At 40.9% G+C, this 16,426-nt stretch overlaps 1 protein-coding gene across 1 annotated transcript in view; it reads left to right on the top strand.

The window, feature by feature from the left end:
* Nucleotides 1–16,426, top strand: part of EPG5 (ectopic P-granules 5 autophagy tethering factor) — a 64,209-nt gene that overhangs the window by 7,157 nt on the left and 40,626 nt on the right. Inside the window, exons 4-15 of the mRNA XM_082497820.1 lie at nt 252–388; nt 955–1,062; nt 2,105–2,178; nt 3,519–3,627; nt 4,999–5,113; nt 5,716–5,866; nt 6,826–6,981; nt 7,339–7,496; nt 11,446–11,600; nt 12,186–12,326; nt 12,546–12,710; nt 13,897–14,019. Coding sequence (XP_082353946.1) covers nt 252–388; nt 955–1,062; nt 2,105–2,178; nt 3,519–3,627; nt 4,999–5,113; nt 5,716–5,866; nt 6,826–6,981; nt 7,339–7,496; nt 11,446–11,600; nt 12,186–12,326; nt 12,546–12,710; nt 13,897–14,019 — 1,592 coding nt within the window. The remainder of the gene's footprint in view (nt 1–251; nt 389–954; nt 1,063–2,104; nt 2,179–3,518; nt 3,628–4,998; nt 5,114–5,715; nt 5,867–6,825; nt 6,982–7,338; nt 7,497–11,445; nt 11,601–12,185; nt 12,327–12,545; nt 12,711–13,896; nt 14,020–16,426) is intronic.

Here is a 16,426-nt window from a genome sequence, read left to right as displayed (position 1 = left end):
AGTATATTTTTCTTGTAATTAGTGTCCAGTGCTTAATTATAAGATTAAATAAAGTACTCTAAGTGTTCTTCTCTGTGAGATTTAGCAAGCAGCTGTGTTGATGTATCTTGGTAGTGTAAATAGTGGTTTTGGGGCTACATACCTATCTATAGAGAAGGAGAGCAAGTTTTCTATGTAGCCCCAAAACCACTACTTAAGCTACCACTGAGGGCTGCTCATCAAAACTCCTTAATTCTGTTTTTAATTTGCAGTTTTAAAGCAGTCAGAAAATCTTTCTTCAGACTTGGGCCACTTGAAGGAATGTATCAGCGTCCTTTTCAGTTTCACTCGCAGAGTTATCGAAGATCCTCAGTTTCAGAGTGACCTTCTTATGTGGCTGCAGAGACTGGTGAGGGAGTAAACATGGATATATCTGTTTTATCCAACATATAGGATGAATTTGGGAGTCATTTATGAAAGTGGTACTGTTTCTCTTGCTGTGCCGGATGCAGTGATTTTTTTGGAGGTTTTGTTGTACTTCAGGAACAGAATCTATTAGTGAATCTTTAGAATGTCTGATGAAGTCAATGGAGGCCAGCAGCATTAGTGAGGACTGGCACCTGAGCGGTCAATGCTGCTCGAAGTGGACTTAATACTCATGCTTTTACTTATTCTGAAATTAAAACCATTCAGACTTGTCATTTTTGAAAAAGTACTATTCTTGCTGATTTCTAAATAAATTCATTTTTAATGTAATTGTAAATTAATGAATTTTTCTACACCAAAGAAAACATTTTGGCTCAGAAGCCAAGCAAGCAGAGTTTTAAATGTTGTTCTCCTGTAATTTGCTCTGAAAATTGAGGTTGTTAGAAAGCATGGGAAGAGAAACAAAAAAACAGTATTACTCTAGTTAGCAAGACTATGAAGGAATAAAGCTTGAAATTGTTTACAAGATTCCAATATACTTCCCTTTAGGTCTCTGTGTTGCAAAGAGTTGGCTGCCCAGGTGACCATCTCTTCCTCTTCAACCACATCCTTCGGTGTCCAGCTGGGATCAGCGAATGGGCTTGTCCGTTCATTCAGGTGTGAATGTTTAATTCTTTATTGTCAGAAAGTTGGAGTGGGAGTGGAGTGGGTAGGAGAGGAGTGTCTTGTGCCTAGGCAGTCCTTCATGACTGACACTGTTTCCGGGTGTGTGGAATCATAGTAATGGTGAGGGATTTGTCAAGGCATGTTTTTACCTATGTTAGCCCAACTATGAGCCAGTTAACAGGGAAACACGAATGTCATTCTTGGCTAGAGAGACTCCATGAAAGGGAGTCAAGGACTTGCACTGTCCCTCAGAAGGCCTCATGAAGCATCAGGTTTTGGGAGTGCTCTCCAAGAAATGGAAAGAATATGTAGACTTGAAGCAGCAACTCTACATGAGACAAGTGAGATTGGAGGCGGCTCTGGGATGTGTAAGGGATGAGGAAGAACAGATTTTTATATCCTGCATTTTGAAATCAGATTGTTTTCCCTGTAAAGTTTATTAGTTAGGTAATTTCAAAGGCAAGGGAAGAGGGTTCACTTTGCGTAGATCAGAGAGAGTGCAGGTATCCAAAGGCACTAGGGCGTTCTTGCAAAGAACAATTTGCTCCTCCGAGAGGGGAAGATGTTGGAAATCTAGCCGTAGGAAAAGCATTACAGTTACACTAACAGGGGGAAGGCAAGCAATGAAATAAAAGGGTAGAATAGAATCATTTAGGTTGGAAAAGATCCTTACATCATCAACGAGTCCAACTGTTAACCTAACATGGTAGAATCCTAACTTCCCTTTGTGCTCGACATCCCAATTCCCCCTGGTGCCCAGAATTACACATGAAACAAAGAGAAGTTGTCTTTTTTGTGGAGCCTTTGATGTTTTCTTCCCCCTCCTTTAATTTCTATAAATACTTCTTTTGGACAACTCCCAATATTTTGCCATAGCTATACTTTCTCCAGGGTGTGGGTTGCATATACTTTCTAGTCTGGACAAAAAGCTAGTGAAAAATGTGAAACCCAGAATTTCAATTTCTCTGATAAAACTAATTTGCCCTTTGTTTTACTTACTTAGATTTACTTTGATTTTTGCATTTAATTTCAGATCAAAGTCTTGGATAACCCATCAGGTGTCTTTCATTTCATGCAATCTCTTGCCTTGCTTATGTCTCCTGTCAAGTAAGTATGAATATGATTTATAAATATGTTCTGATTATTTTAGAGTAGAAAACCTGACACACGATCTACTTGTAAAACTCTGAAAGTTTATTGCAGGCAAAGTCATATAAAGAGGCACAAATAAGAGATTCACAGTTCAATTCAAACTCTTTACTCATTCACCTTAAAATACAGCCTCAGCAGTATATTATCCTAGTGTGCACAGTATGATGCAGCTTGCTTTCAGCTGTCCAATAGCTTGTGAAGACTGACACATCCACATATTTTGTTACTGTGACTTCTGAAATAAAGTTCTTGACTTACATGATACTCATTATACTGTCTCTGCAACAGAAGCCCTTGAGTAAAGGTTTTGCTAAGCTGGTGTATACATTGGTTGGGCGGCTTAATTTATTTTTCATACTTTTCTTTATCTAGAAGGAATACATGGTGCTTGAAGAAGCTAGGTAATGAAATCAGTCATTAGTGAAAATTGTTATGTGCTTCAGATAAAATATATAACTTGCTCCCCCTGCCCAAATTTTAATCATAAAGGTCCCTTCCAACCTGGATGAATCTAAGATCATCAAGTCCAACCATTAACCTAACACTGCCAAGTCCACCACTAAACCATGTCCCTCAGCACCATGTCTACCCGCCTTTTAAATAACTCCAGGGATGGTGACTCCACCACTTCCCTGGGCAGCCTGTTCCAGCGCTTGACAAACCTTTTGGTGAAGACATTTTTCCTAATAGCCATCCTAAGCCTCCCCTGGCACAACTTGGGTGTGTTTCCTCTTGTCCTATCGCCTGTTACTTGAGAGAAGAGACTGACACCCACCCCGCCCTCGCTACACCCTCCTTTCAGGGAGCTGTAGAGAGCTAGAAGGTCTTCCCTCAGCCTCCTTTTCTCCATGCTGAACATCCCCAGTTCCCTCAGCTACTCCTGATCAGATGTTTGCTCCAGACCCCTCACCAGCTTTGTTGACCTTCTCTGGACATGCTCCAGCACCTCAATGTCTTTCTTGTAGTGAGGGGCCCAAAACTAAACACAGCAGGTGGGGCCTCACCAGCGCTGAGCACAGCGGAACGATCACTTCCCTAGTCGTGCTGGCCACACTATTCCTAATGGACGCTGTTGGCCTTCTTGACCACCTGGGCACACTGCTGGCCCATAGTCAGCTGGCTGTTGACCAACATCCCCTGGTCCTCTTTTTTTGCCATGCAGCTTTCTGACACACTTGTTAATTTCTTGTTCTTGTGTCTGGTATTTTAGTATCTTATCGTAACTAAAAGATGACTTGATTCAGAATTTTTAATTTTCTAATTTTTTGTAAATTCGATTTTTTGCTTTAAATTAGAAATCGGGTGGACTTCATGTGCCATATGGAACCAAATGAAAGGAAAAGTTCCTCTTCATCTGGGAAAGAATCTGGAAACTGGACCCTGGTAGATGAAGGAGGAGAAGAGGTACAGCAAATGACTCTTTTTATTATTCCCTTTATGCTTTTTGCTCAAGTTTATCGTATTGATTTTTGTGAAATGGAGGAAGATAAGCTGACTTTTTGAGTTAAAAAGCATCATTTGAAGCTTAGATCTATTTTGCTCTTTGGTGAGGTAGATGCTGGAGGGGAGGGATGCCATCCAGAAGGACCTGGACAGGCTGCAGAGGTGGGCCCAAGCCAACCTCATGCAGTTCAACAAGGCCAAGTGCAAGGTCTTACATCTGGGTCAGGGCAAACCCAAGCACAAATACAGGCTCGGCAGGGAATGGCTGGAAAGCAGCCCTGAGGAGAAGGACCTGGGTGTGCTGATTGACGAGAAGCTCAACATGAGCCAGCAGTGTGCGATCGCAGCCCAGAAGGCCAACCGTATCCTGGGCTGCATCAGAATAAGTGTGGCCAGCAGGTCAAAGGAGGTGATTCTGCCCCTCTACTCCACTCTCATGAGACCCCACCTGGAGTACTGCATCCAGCTCTGGAGTCCCTAACATAAGAGGGACCAGAGGAGAGCCACGAGGATGATCCGAGGGCTGGAGCACCTCTCCTACGAGGAGAGGCTGAAAGAGTTGGGGCTGTTCAGCCTGGAGAAGAGAAGGCTCTGGGGAGATCTTATTGCGACCTTCCAGTCCCTAAAGGGGGCCTACAGGAGAGCGGGGGAAGGACTTTTTACTAGAGCATGTAGTGATAGGACAGGGGGGAATGGCTTTAAACTGGAAGAGGGCAGGTTCAGATTGAACATTAGGAAGAGGTTTTTCACTCTGAGGGTGGTGAGGCACTGGAACGGGTTGCCCAGAGAGGTTGTTGAGGCCTCATCCCTGGAGGTGTTGAAGGCCAGGCTGGACGTGGCCTTGGGCAACCTGGTCTAGTGGGAGGTGTCCCTGCCTATGGCAGGGGGGTTGGAACTCTATGATCTTCAAGGTCCCTACCAACCTAAACCATTCTATGATTCTATTTTGCTCTCCTTTTATCTGTGTGATGTAACTGTAGACAGTGGAGCTGCCAGGAATGAGTATTAACAGATAGAATTTAAACATTTGAGCTATTGCATATGAAAAGACAATGGAAGTAGTCATATGTTTGAACAGCTGGATGGACATGGTGTTGCCTCTAGTTCTGCTTCCTAGCTGATGAGAAGTTTTATGTAGAAACATATACAGAAGAGGAATTTAGGAGCAGTAACTGCTTATTACTGTTTAGGAAACTGGTTGACAGAGTCCCTTAGGAGTGTGGTCCTGAAGGACAAATGAGTCCAGGAAGGCTGAATGTTCTTCAATAGTGAAAGCCTTTTTACCGTGCATTTTATTGTAAAGCTGCTAGAAGTGACTGTATTTGTCTATAGGATGAGGATCCTGAAACAAGCTGGATTCTGCTTTTGGAAGATGACTTGATTGCCCTGTTGTCACAGTTCCCATTTCATGAACTCTTTCAGCAGTTCCTTGGGTTTAAGTCTGGAGGTAAATCAGCTGCTAAGAAGTTATCCTTCATTTTGCTTTTGCTAATTGTGTTAATTAATAAAACTGCCAAGAATGTTACTGCATTATGAGAGTCTCTGAGTGAAGTAATAGTGAACTTGTGTAACAGCTCACAGACTAAGTAGATAAGATGGAAGCATATGCCATGTGTATGGGACAACTTAAAAAACTTATAGCAATACTAGCATGCAAAACGTTAAGAGTCCTTTCCCTTAGTTTTGATCTGCTTGGTAGTTATACTGACAGATATTCTTTCAGAACTAAATTTTCCTCTTTGCCTCTTAGCTGTAATGTTACTGTGGTTGTTCTCCAATTATTTATTCTTTCTTTCTTTTACTAAATTTCTGGACAAGTATGCGAAGATAATTGCTTGCTAGAGGTCTTATAACCTGCATAGTTTATTTGTACTTTCATGCTTAAGAGCTGTTTATTTTTCTTTTCATGAAATGTAAATTTCAGTTCACTCTAACAAAGAACTGTTCGCCAGCTATATGGTGCATTGTTGCTTTCAGTTCTTGTGAAGTTACTTAAAAAATGCTGACTCTCACATTTTTTTGAGACTTATTCTTCTGTCTTGGTCTTAGGTGCTTATTTTCCTGAAAAAACAACTCCCCAGGAGATGATGAAGATTTTTGCTTTTGCAAACTCCTTAGTGGAACTTCTCTCTGTGGGGTTAGAAACATTTAACAGAGCACGGTACCGACAATTTGTGAAGCGACTTGGTCAGCTGATCAAGTAAGAGAATGTATTCTCTGATACAATTAAATCTTTTTCATACAGTCTTGTTTAAAGTTCAGAGCTGCTAAAAAAACCCCAAACCTAAACCAACAAACCACCAAACAAACAAATAAAACCAAACCCCACCAAACAAAACAAAACACCCAAACAGTTCTTAGGTAGATTTTGCTCTGAGAGTTGTTCAGTTTAGGGTTAGTTCATCTCTGAATCTGAAATCCCAGAGTGCTTGACTCTAGAGCTGCCTGGAAGTGGGGAATTATAGAACCTAAATGCTGTGGGTACAAAGGAGCTGGGTGAGCTCGGGAACACCAGGCTGACTTCCATTAGGGATGTGTTTAGGCTTGTCTTGGAAAGTCACTGAAATCCAACAAACAGTTTCTTGAATCACCCATATTTATAAGCAATGTTACTGGTTTCTTTCTGTTATTATGCAGAAATGTTGCAGGGTTTTTAACTTGCTTCTTGAAAATCATCAAATTGTTGCAGTAAGCAAATGTAATTGGGCCCTTTATATGGTTTCTATAAGTGTGTTTTCAAGGGGGGATACAGTTAAACCAGAAACAAAATCCATGTTTTCCTTTGTGTTATTACAGTGGTTACTTTCTCAGTATTGTTTTCCTATATCAGCTTTTTGCATGCACTGCCGTTTCATCATGTAGGATTACCTTAAGGCTCCAAAGTTCATACACAAACTAATTTGGTATAGTTTGGTATAACAGTATATTATACATTGCTAGCTTGCAAAACCAAAGAAAGCTAACATAGGAATTTTAGACTAACCCTGTCTGAAGAGGGGGGCGAAATGCTACTTACAGGGAGATCTCTGGAAACCAGAGGACAAAGGGTTGAACTTGTCTCTTGTTACTAGACTCTGATCTAGTTGCAATTGCCTGTGTTTTTATATGGTGATGACATACTTAATGAACCTGTTTTGACTTGTTTGTTCTGCTCTGTAGGACAACGCTTTGTCATGTGAGTGACCACTGGGCCCAATACATTAGCGGCAATGAACAATATGGAACCATAGTGCATCCCTACTCTGTGGAAAAATTGCAACTGGAGTTTGATGAGCTGTTTTTTAGAGCTGTTCTACATGTTCTGAAGGCAAAAAGGTAAGCTGTCCTGTGTGATTGATACTGGCTTCATCTTGGAGGAGTTAGATATTTGAAACTAGGGTTTTGAGTAGTTTTAAACACTTAATGGTTTAAACAAAACTGCAATATGCAGGATTTTTCAGCACATTGGTAGCATCAAGATGGGGAGGAGTTATGCCTTGAATTTTGGCATCTGACAGAAGCTCTGGGGAATTGTGCTGCTCAGAATGAGATTAAATCAGAATTTGAGATGTTAAGATGCATAATCACATTCCTAATTCTGTATATGGTAGAGATGTGGCCATATATTTCCTTCTCAAATGTTGGGATTTATCAGGGTGAAACAGTTTCTATTTGCCTCTTCAAATCCAACAGGTTGGGAGTCTGGTTGTTCATGTCCGAGATGCCTTACGGAACCTTATCCAGCAACATGCTTTGGAGGCTCTTCTTTGTCATGCACTGTGCAGAGAGTGAGCACTTGGAAAAGCTCTGCTCTACTCTGCAACCTGCTGACTGCAAACGAAGACTCAAAGGTAGAATTCCTACACTCGGAACCAATGCTAATCGATTTGGCTACTGCCGTATCAGCTACAGGGTTAATTCTTTGCAAGTTCCATTGTTAAATACAACCACAGCAGCATGACTGGTCCAGAGGCCTTAAAAGTGTATTGGGCAGTTCATGGTGTTCCGTACTTTTTTGCCCAAACTCTCATTTTAACAGAAATTGTTGGATCTACTATCCTTTTGGTTTTCTCTCTGACAGTGACTGCTACTGGCTGCTTCAGAGAGCTGCAAAAGCACCACGCTGTAGGTACATCTTGTGTATTCTCCTATCAGGTCCCATCTTGACCTTTGATAGTATTTGGAGAGTGAGACTTAAATCCTGAAATAAAGAATTTTGTGTCACTTAGAGTTTTTTGTGAGCTATTGACTGTTGTCAACTGTTGAGCTGTGGGTATTTGTAAAAATACCCCAGTCTTTCTTCCCCTCCACACCTCACAGCTTGCTAGTTTTGGCTTGAGTAACTCTGATTGTGGGAGATCTGCTTATCTTCTACGACTACAGATGTTTCCCTTATCTCAAGCTTTCTTTTGATGCTTTTCTTGTCCTGTATGCCACCTTTTCTTTCTATTTTTCCTTGACTGCTGTCCTGTGTTGCTCTCCACAGTGACTGTGGTGGCTTCAGCTATAGCAGTTATTTAGAAGCCAGCTGGAATGCCACTTTCCCTTTGCTGCTGCCTTCATGGAAAATATTTCAGGACTTGATTGACAGGGAGCCAGGTCAAAGCAGTAACTCCCTGCTTCACAGCCTCTCTACTGTCTTTGGGGAGACCAAATCTCACTCTGTCAGTTGTACTTTTCAGCTAGCTGGTAGCCCAGATAGCTGTTACCACATCAACTAAGTCTTTTCATGAAGAAGCAGAAGAAAATGGTGATCTTGAGAGGTTACTGAGTGTCTTGACTCTGCACAAGCTCAGCTAACATTTAAGGCAACTTATACAGAGTAGAGGAGACCTATCAAGACTGTAGCTGTGTACACTTTATGATGTGCTGATCTGATTAGCACTTGGCAGCCAAACCAGTAACGGTTACACTGTTTCAGTAGGACTTTATTTTTGTTTTTGCAAGAAATTTTTACTGCATCTTAAACAAAGAGAATGTAATATGATGTGGTAGGTTGCAACTCTGAGGGTAAAAAACACTGTTTTAGTTTTTTTTTTTTTTATTGTTGTTTGTTTTGTTCAGGGCTTTGTTTTGCTTCTAGCTCACTTTTATGTTTTAAAGTCCCTGGTATGCTGATGCAGGATATTTTTATCCTCTTCATTCTCCTCGATGGGTTATGTCAGCACAGTACTATTTTTCACAAATGTCTAGACATGGAATATCAGCAGTTCTTTCAGTGAAATCCATCTAATCTTCTGAAATAGCTTCTTTTGACTGATACTTACCAATATAATGCTGACTTAATTTCCTGTAATTCATAGCCTAGAAGATAATGGCATTAACATTCTTTTGGGAGAGAACCTTTTTTTTTATTGATTTCCTTCCCCAGATTGAATTTGAGAAATGTTAAGAGTGGTGAATCTACAGGTGGTAGCGAGCCTTGGTAATTGATGGAAGCTTTAGACTTTCACATACAGTTGTGGGAGCATAGTCATTTGTAAGGGATAGGTAGAAATAAGATGATAAAATGGAGTGCAGTGATGGAGCTGCACTTACTAGGATGATCTCTGGACTATTAGAGCTACCAGATATAAAATAATGCCATGGGGCAATATGAGGAGTCCTGTTAATTGAGGTATTCTTGAGTGGACCAAATGTTAATAAATTTACTGTGGAACACACGTTTTCACTGACGAGCAAAGACCTAGTCATTCCTTCTTGATGTTGGATACCTGTGTGAGTACAAACATTGTCTTTGCTTCCACTGCAATTGGCAATGACAACCTGCTGACCAACATTTCTGGCTACAGTTTCTTTACTGCCATTACCAAGATTTGAGGAGCCACTGATTTTTAGGGTCTTTCTGAACTTTGAATTGTAATGTGATCAAATGTGTAGAGGAGGAGGGGAATTGGCTCAAGTAGCAACTGTGTGGTAGTCATGCCATTGCTTCGCTGTAAGACGCTAGGGTTTGGGTTTAGGTGGAGTCTCTTGTCTTCCCTTTGTCCTTGTCCTTCAGTCCCAAGCTATGACTTGGTGTGGGTGTGAGGTTGCCATGGGGTCTGCAGCCTGTGGAGCCCACAGGTGACCACAGGTACAGTGAAGAGGAAGATGCAGCTAAAGCAGGAAGCTTGGTAGATTGCAGAGCTGTGACTTCCAGCAGAAAAGGTCCAGGTCACATGTGCTCGGCAGCTGGCAACAACCCTCTTCCTTCCTTTTATGGTCTTTGTCCCTTACCTTTACCAGATCCCTTTTTCTCTTGTCCTCCAAACCCCTTCTCTGTTGCTTAGCTGCTCTGTGCCTAATGAAACCCAAATGCACACATCACGGTGCTAATGTTGCTGTCAGAGTCGTTCATCACTTGCATGTCCTACCCCTTCCCCTCGCTCTGGGTCATTCTGATAAGCCTTTATATATAGTAATGGCATAGTCTTTTTGCCTTCTGCATTACCTTAAAACCCCCAAACAACAGCAACAAAACCCATAGTGCTCTGTAACTTCTGCTCTAAGGATAAAAGGTAGTGTTAGGAAAAGGAGGTGAATGGATGAGACATCCCCTGTATGTCTATTTTATCTGTCAGGAGTGTTGTTTATCTTAGTATATGGAAAAACTCTACTTAAATTGCACAATCCTGTAGCACACTGTTCATGAGTTGTTTTGGCTGTACAAATCTGACCTTCTCAAGTTGAAGTACAGTTGCAAATTTCTTGAAAGCCCTTAAAATAGAATGTAACCTATGGGCAAGTGTTTAATCACAAGCTTGCTGAGCACGTGCCTGTGCAGATTGAGTAGCTGAATGCTATAATGAGTGCTTTTTTAGTATATTAACTGCTATGATAAGATCACTGTAAACAGTGTTTACTGGCATGTTATGCTTCGGAAGAAGCAGACCACTCTCCAAACCATCTTACAGCTCAAATGTAGCTTTATCAATGCTTGCTTTGCTGCACAGACTCTATTTAGTTGTTTGGAAGAAATAAAAATTATTTTAAGGTCCTGTACAGGTTTCTCTGTACCCTTACCTTCCTGTTGTCCCCCATCTCGAGGAATGAAATGTTTATTTGCATTTGGCAACATCTCACTATTGGATTTAAAGAGGACACCTGCCTTTAATTCAAGTGAAAGCATCTCTTAGCCTTCCTGTCCTGTGCAACTTCAGTTCTCTGTTTTCAGAGATACTTTCCAAAGAAGTGCATTCAGTAATTTTCATGTATTGAGTTTGAGAAACTGATCTCTCCTTGTAACTCTTGGACATAATCTATGCCCAGGGCTAGATGCTCGAAGTATTTTTATTTGTAATCAGCATAGAATGATCTCCCTGGTTTAATTGCTGCTTGAGATCATGGTATGTGGAATGGGCAGTGTCTCTCAACTTGATCAAAACCTCTCTGCTGTGCATGGGTGGGCTTAGTTTTAATCTTCTCTTGACTGTGGACTGATTAAAACTAGAATCCTTTTGTATAACTTAGACTTAATCTGTGGAATTAATTGCTCCAATATGTAATGGAAGCCAAAACCATGATAACATTCTTAAAAAGCAAAAAGATCCAGGCAGTTCTTCCTGTGGATGATTGACATCGCACAGTTAGAATAATATTAAGAATTGAATTCTAGCTGTTCTTGAAGCAGTTTTAGCTATCCAACACTTCTGAAGAGAGGATACTAATTTACAAGCCTCTAGTGATTACTATCAGTGACAATTCCTTTGTCACTGATTCCTTCTCTGGGATTGGACTGTGAATAAATGTATAAATATCGATGATGTATGTCTTTTAGTACTTCTTTTATCATGTTTCTTTCATGTGACTTTTTCCTAGACCCACAGCACCTTGAAAATTTTGAAAAGTATCTCAAATCAATGAACTGCTCAGAAGAAATTTGTCTGCTCACTACATTTGCTCAGATGGCACAAACCAAACGGGCTGATGTTGATGAGGATTTTATCCAGATCATTGTTCTGGAGATATATGAGGTGAATGATGTTAATGGTCCTTTCAGGAAAAGGATGAATGTGCTCTTTTTCTTTCTAACAGTGGAAGGTGTGAAGTGTTCATGGCTTCTGTATTTTATTCTACCATGGAACTAAGAAAGTGCTGCTTCTGGGGTTTATAATCTAGTACTGAGTTAAAATATCCTAAAGTGCCTGTTTTTCTGGGAGAAAGAACAGCTTTTCTGTAGACAAGCCAGAATGAAACAAATAAACAAAAATTTCTTTTTTTTGCTTTTTTTCACACACTTGTAGCTCTGAAATTCCTTGTGTGGTCTTTTTTCTCTTTTGTGTGTTTTTTTTTTTGGTTGTGTGGGATTCTCTTTTTTTTTTTAGTGTGTATGTGGTAGTGTTATTCCTATGTTTAATTTTGGACTTTGTTTTTGGCACTGTGATGTAATAATTTCCTTATCTCCTAGGGCAATCAGTTTCAGTTTTAATATTGGCATTTATCAACTTTGTGTAGGATCGCCAAGAGCAATTTTGTTCTATATTTTCCAAAAGATGTTTAATTGTGGTGTCAGTGAAGGTCAGCCATAACCAGTAACTTCTCTCTGCTCGTCTTCTCAGGTGTCTTATGTTAGCCTTTCCACAAGAGAGACATTTTCAAAAGTTGGTCGAGAACTCTTGGGAGCAATTGCCAGCATCCATACACAGATTATTTCGGTACTGCTGGATCGAGTTAGAGAAACCATCGAGAAAGTTGGGATGGTAAGTGCTAAACTCCCATCATTTAAAGCAGGCACCCAGTTAAAACTAGAGTCCATACCAGACTGTATTATAACATACAGCTTGGTGTGAATGGATTGTGTTAAAGACTTGTCCATGTTTTTTTTTTTTATCACATCACTCTTTTATATTAAAGACCGTAATGCTGATTATTGTTCTGTACTGAGTACTGATTAGCCATTTTCTTCTCTGCCCTCAAAGGTTTCTTTATATCTGTTTAAAGAACTGCCGTTGCACCTGTGGAAGCCTTCTTCATCTGAGATAGCACTGATTCGTGACTGGTTATTAAATTACAGTCTGACGACAGTGGAGAATAAACTAGCCTGTGTTATCTTGGAAGGGCTAAACTGGGGATTCAGTGAGCAGGTACGTTCAGGAGGCCTGAACTTGGTCAGTTTTACAGAATAAAAGTGTTACTCAACCTGGGGCTGTATCTGAATTTGAAAACAGTTAATTGCATGCTTTTATATGATGGTTGTATACTTGATGGCATAGGATGGGAACTTCACAATAATTTTGCAGCATTCTGCCTGAGGATTTGCTTGTGTTGCTTTCTTGTAGTGCTGAGATAGTTAAGCAGGAGTTTCCTCTCTAAACAAGAGGAAACAGCTGACAGGACAATTTTTGTGAGTCACTTGGTTAAGATATCCGTGGCTGCAGGAATAGAGGAATCCTCTGGGAAGTGTGTATGAGATTGGTGTGACCGGTTTGCAGGCTGGTATCCAGGTATGTTTTTCAGAATGCAAGAAAACTAATGATTGAAATTAGAGATTTCAAAACTCTGAACATTATTTAAATTATTGGAAAATATTCCATAGAATGGGTTACTCCAGGAGCTCCATCACTTCAGGATCCAATCGAGGGTGAATGCTTTTTCAGAGAGAAAGAGAAATAGATTGCGGGAAAAATCCTGCTGCCTGTATTCAGTGATCCATTTTAGCATTTGTGCATTTGGTCATACTGAACTCTTCTCTTTGCTGAGCTGGTGCTTGTACATATAGATTGTCTTATTTTTCTCCCTGTTTCTTGATGACACATGAAAATAAAGGAATGGTAGGGAAAGTTAACTGAGGTCTTTGCTGTGCAATATCAATGTCATGGCTGTACTTTGATGTGGGAAAAAATTGTTCTTTGATGTGGCAATTAATAAGAGGAATTACTATGTTTTGATATAAAAAACATGATACGTTTTTTGGTTTTGTTTGTAAAGACAAGATTTCCAGTGGCTGTGCTATGTAATTTAAAGTGCCATCTTTGGATCTTTGGATTAATTGCTATAAATCCAGCAGATGCATGTGAGAAGTGATTATGGTCACTTTTTTCTGGAAATAATCTAGCTGTTGAATTTTGTATTGCCCAGTGTGAGCTCATTATTCGTCAATGTTGGGCCAAAATTTTTCTTACTGGCCAAGATTTCTGCCTAGCTATTACAATACTTAATCTCTTTCTGGCAGCTCAAATTAAAATTTATTTCTCTGGAGTGCGGCTGAATGATACGGTTGTTGAGACCTTTTAAATGAGGCAAAGTTTTGTGATATGCTTCTGTTTTTAGCAGGATGCTCTCCATCTGGATCCAGCTGTCCATTCTGAAGTTGCATTGATGGTCCTGGAGGCATATCAGAAATACCTCTCCCAGAAACCATATGCTGGGCTGCTTTCTGAAAGCATAAAACAGGTATCCCTTCTTCAGAATTCTGGGGAATAGCTTATTGATAGTGATAGATAGGAAAAACTGCAGGCCAAGACCTTGTTTTCTTTTTTCTTTTTAAAAGCTATGCTATCTTGATACTATTAGAACACCATAATATACTAGAATGTCATAATACACCAGCTGTCAGTATTTTTGTACCCACAGACCTATTTGAAGATACTGTTAGACTTGTGTTGAACATCTATGTGGGAAATAGAAATTTTAAATTTGACTCCCTTGTAGGTTTACATTATTATCTGGCCTGTAGTTGGATAGTTGCAAACTGTTCTTGCAAAGCATTCTTTACTCATGCAGAATTGGCTGGTACTTGCTTAATGAAAAGCTACTTACTATTCTGGTGAACGTAAGAGACATCCTTCCTGTTGTCTCCAGCTCTTAGTCTTACCTCATTTAAAGACTCAAGATTTTAGGAGCTTTTCAGTAGTAATCAGTGCTGTGTTACTTGAACACCCTACAAACATTTATTACATTGATTTTACAGCACATTGGTGGCTGAGGAAGGTATGGCTCCAAGTTACAGAAGGGGAATGGAAGGATAGAAAGATCAAGGTTAAAGATCCCTTTTACAGATATTCAATCCAAGATGCTTCTATTTATTTATTCAGATCTTTTAGCATTGTGTTGTGCTTTGTCTTCTCAGTATATCTTGTACGGTGCTTTCTCCTCCCTTGTGCTTTTTTCCCCAGTCTTTTCTTCCCACATTTTGAATGTTCCTTATTGTCTCTGATCTTTTCTGACTTGCTTCTGTGCACTACTTAATCATGGTTTGTTGTCTTGTGCCAGCTAGATGAGTTCTCTTTTTAAGCCTGTTTCAGCCTTGGTTGCCACCTGTATTGGTGAATCTGTCCTGACTTGCATAAGCTTGTGACTGGAACTTGAAAGGAAATAATGCTTAGGTTCTTGTACCCCAACTCAGAGAGGATGAAATATCTGCATTGAGTCCCAGCTCTGCCACTTACACTGGTCTGTCAGAGCATATACAATATTTTCCCAAAGATTTATAATTACCTCAGATCTAGACAGGCTCTTTATGATAATGGACACGTTTACATGTGTCGTGGTTTGGCCTCAGCCAACACCAAAGACCCACGCAGCCGCTCGCTCGACTCCCACAGCCGTGGGAAAAATCGGCAGAAAAGGGCAAAACTCGTGGGTTGAAATATTATAATTTAACAGAACAGACAAAGGGAAGAAGAAAGAAAAACAGTAACACCGGTAAAGGAATATAAGAACGCGATTACAGTACCTCTGCGAAGCGCACTGACCGGACCCGCACCGCGGCAGCCCACCCCTGAGTGGCGACTGACTCCCTCTCCCCGGCTATCGCCTCCTATAGCTGGGCATGGGTCAGGTGGGATGGAATAGTTGCCTCCCCTGCCGGCTCCTTGGGGAAATTAACCCCATCCTTGCTGGAACCAGGACATTATCCACCCCTTATTCCATACCATCTATGTCATGCCCAGATCTTTCAGTTCCCATAGTCTATGAGCCATCCCTCAAAAATGTCCATTAAGCTCACATAGTCCATGACGGTAGGCTCCATCGGTGAGAACAGTCTCTCAGGGCACATAAGATAGTGTGTAGTGCTGAACTGGTGGGTGCTGTATTTGAAGCTCGTGACTGGAGAACCCAATGCAGTCCATGCCCATGGTCCACAGGTTGAAGATGTCAATCTCAAGGAGATTGCTGGGCGCCAGCTGCTGAGGCTGGTGTACCTGATGCAGTCCATGCCCACAGTCCAAGATTGAAGATGTTGATCTTAAGGAAAATTGCTGAGCACCAGATACTGAGATCAGTTCTTACTACATCATCACACACTTTACTCAGTCTCATCAAAGTCCCTCTGTCATTGATTTGGGTGATTCTTCTGTAGTACCATTGATAGCAATGATAATGATAACATGCACCAGCAAGGTTATTTAACATTTAACATCATAAAATTATTCATTGGCTATTCTCACCCAAAATCAAAGCCCCATGAGGTACACATCGGACCTCCCCATCCTCTTGCATCACCCACCAAGTGCACCCGGGTCCTTGTGCAAAAGCAATCCCACGGATGGGTTTGCCTTTGCCTGAGGCAGGGCTAACCCAGACTGTCTTCCCTAACATATTCTTCATGTGCACTACAGGGACTTTATCCCCTTCTACTGTAGGTGGAAGTTGTGATTGGGCAGGGCCAGCTCGATTGGCAGATCCCCTAGTGTTAACTAACCAGGTGGCTTTTGCTAAATGGGTATCCCAATGTTTGAAGGTCCCACCCCCCATGGCTCTCAGGGTAGTCTTTAGCAGTCCATTATATCGTTCTATCTTACCCGAGGCTGGTGCGTGATAAGGAATGTGATATACCCACTCAATGCCATGCTCTTTG

Source organism: Vanellus vanellus (assembly GCF_965231255.1).
Source record: "Vanellus vanellus genome assembly, chromosome: Z".
Lineage (NCBI taxonomy): Eukaryota > Metazoa > Chordata > Aves > Charadriiformes > Charadriidae > Vanellus > Vanellus vanellus.
The sequence above is the reverse complement of the archived record's forward strand: the minus strand, read 5'-3'. Positions and strand labels throughout refer to the sequence as shown.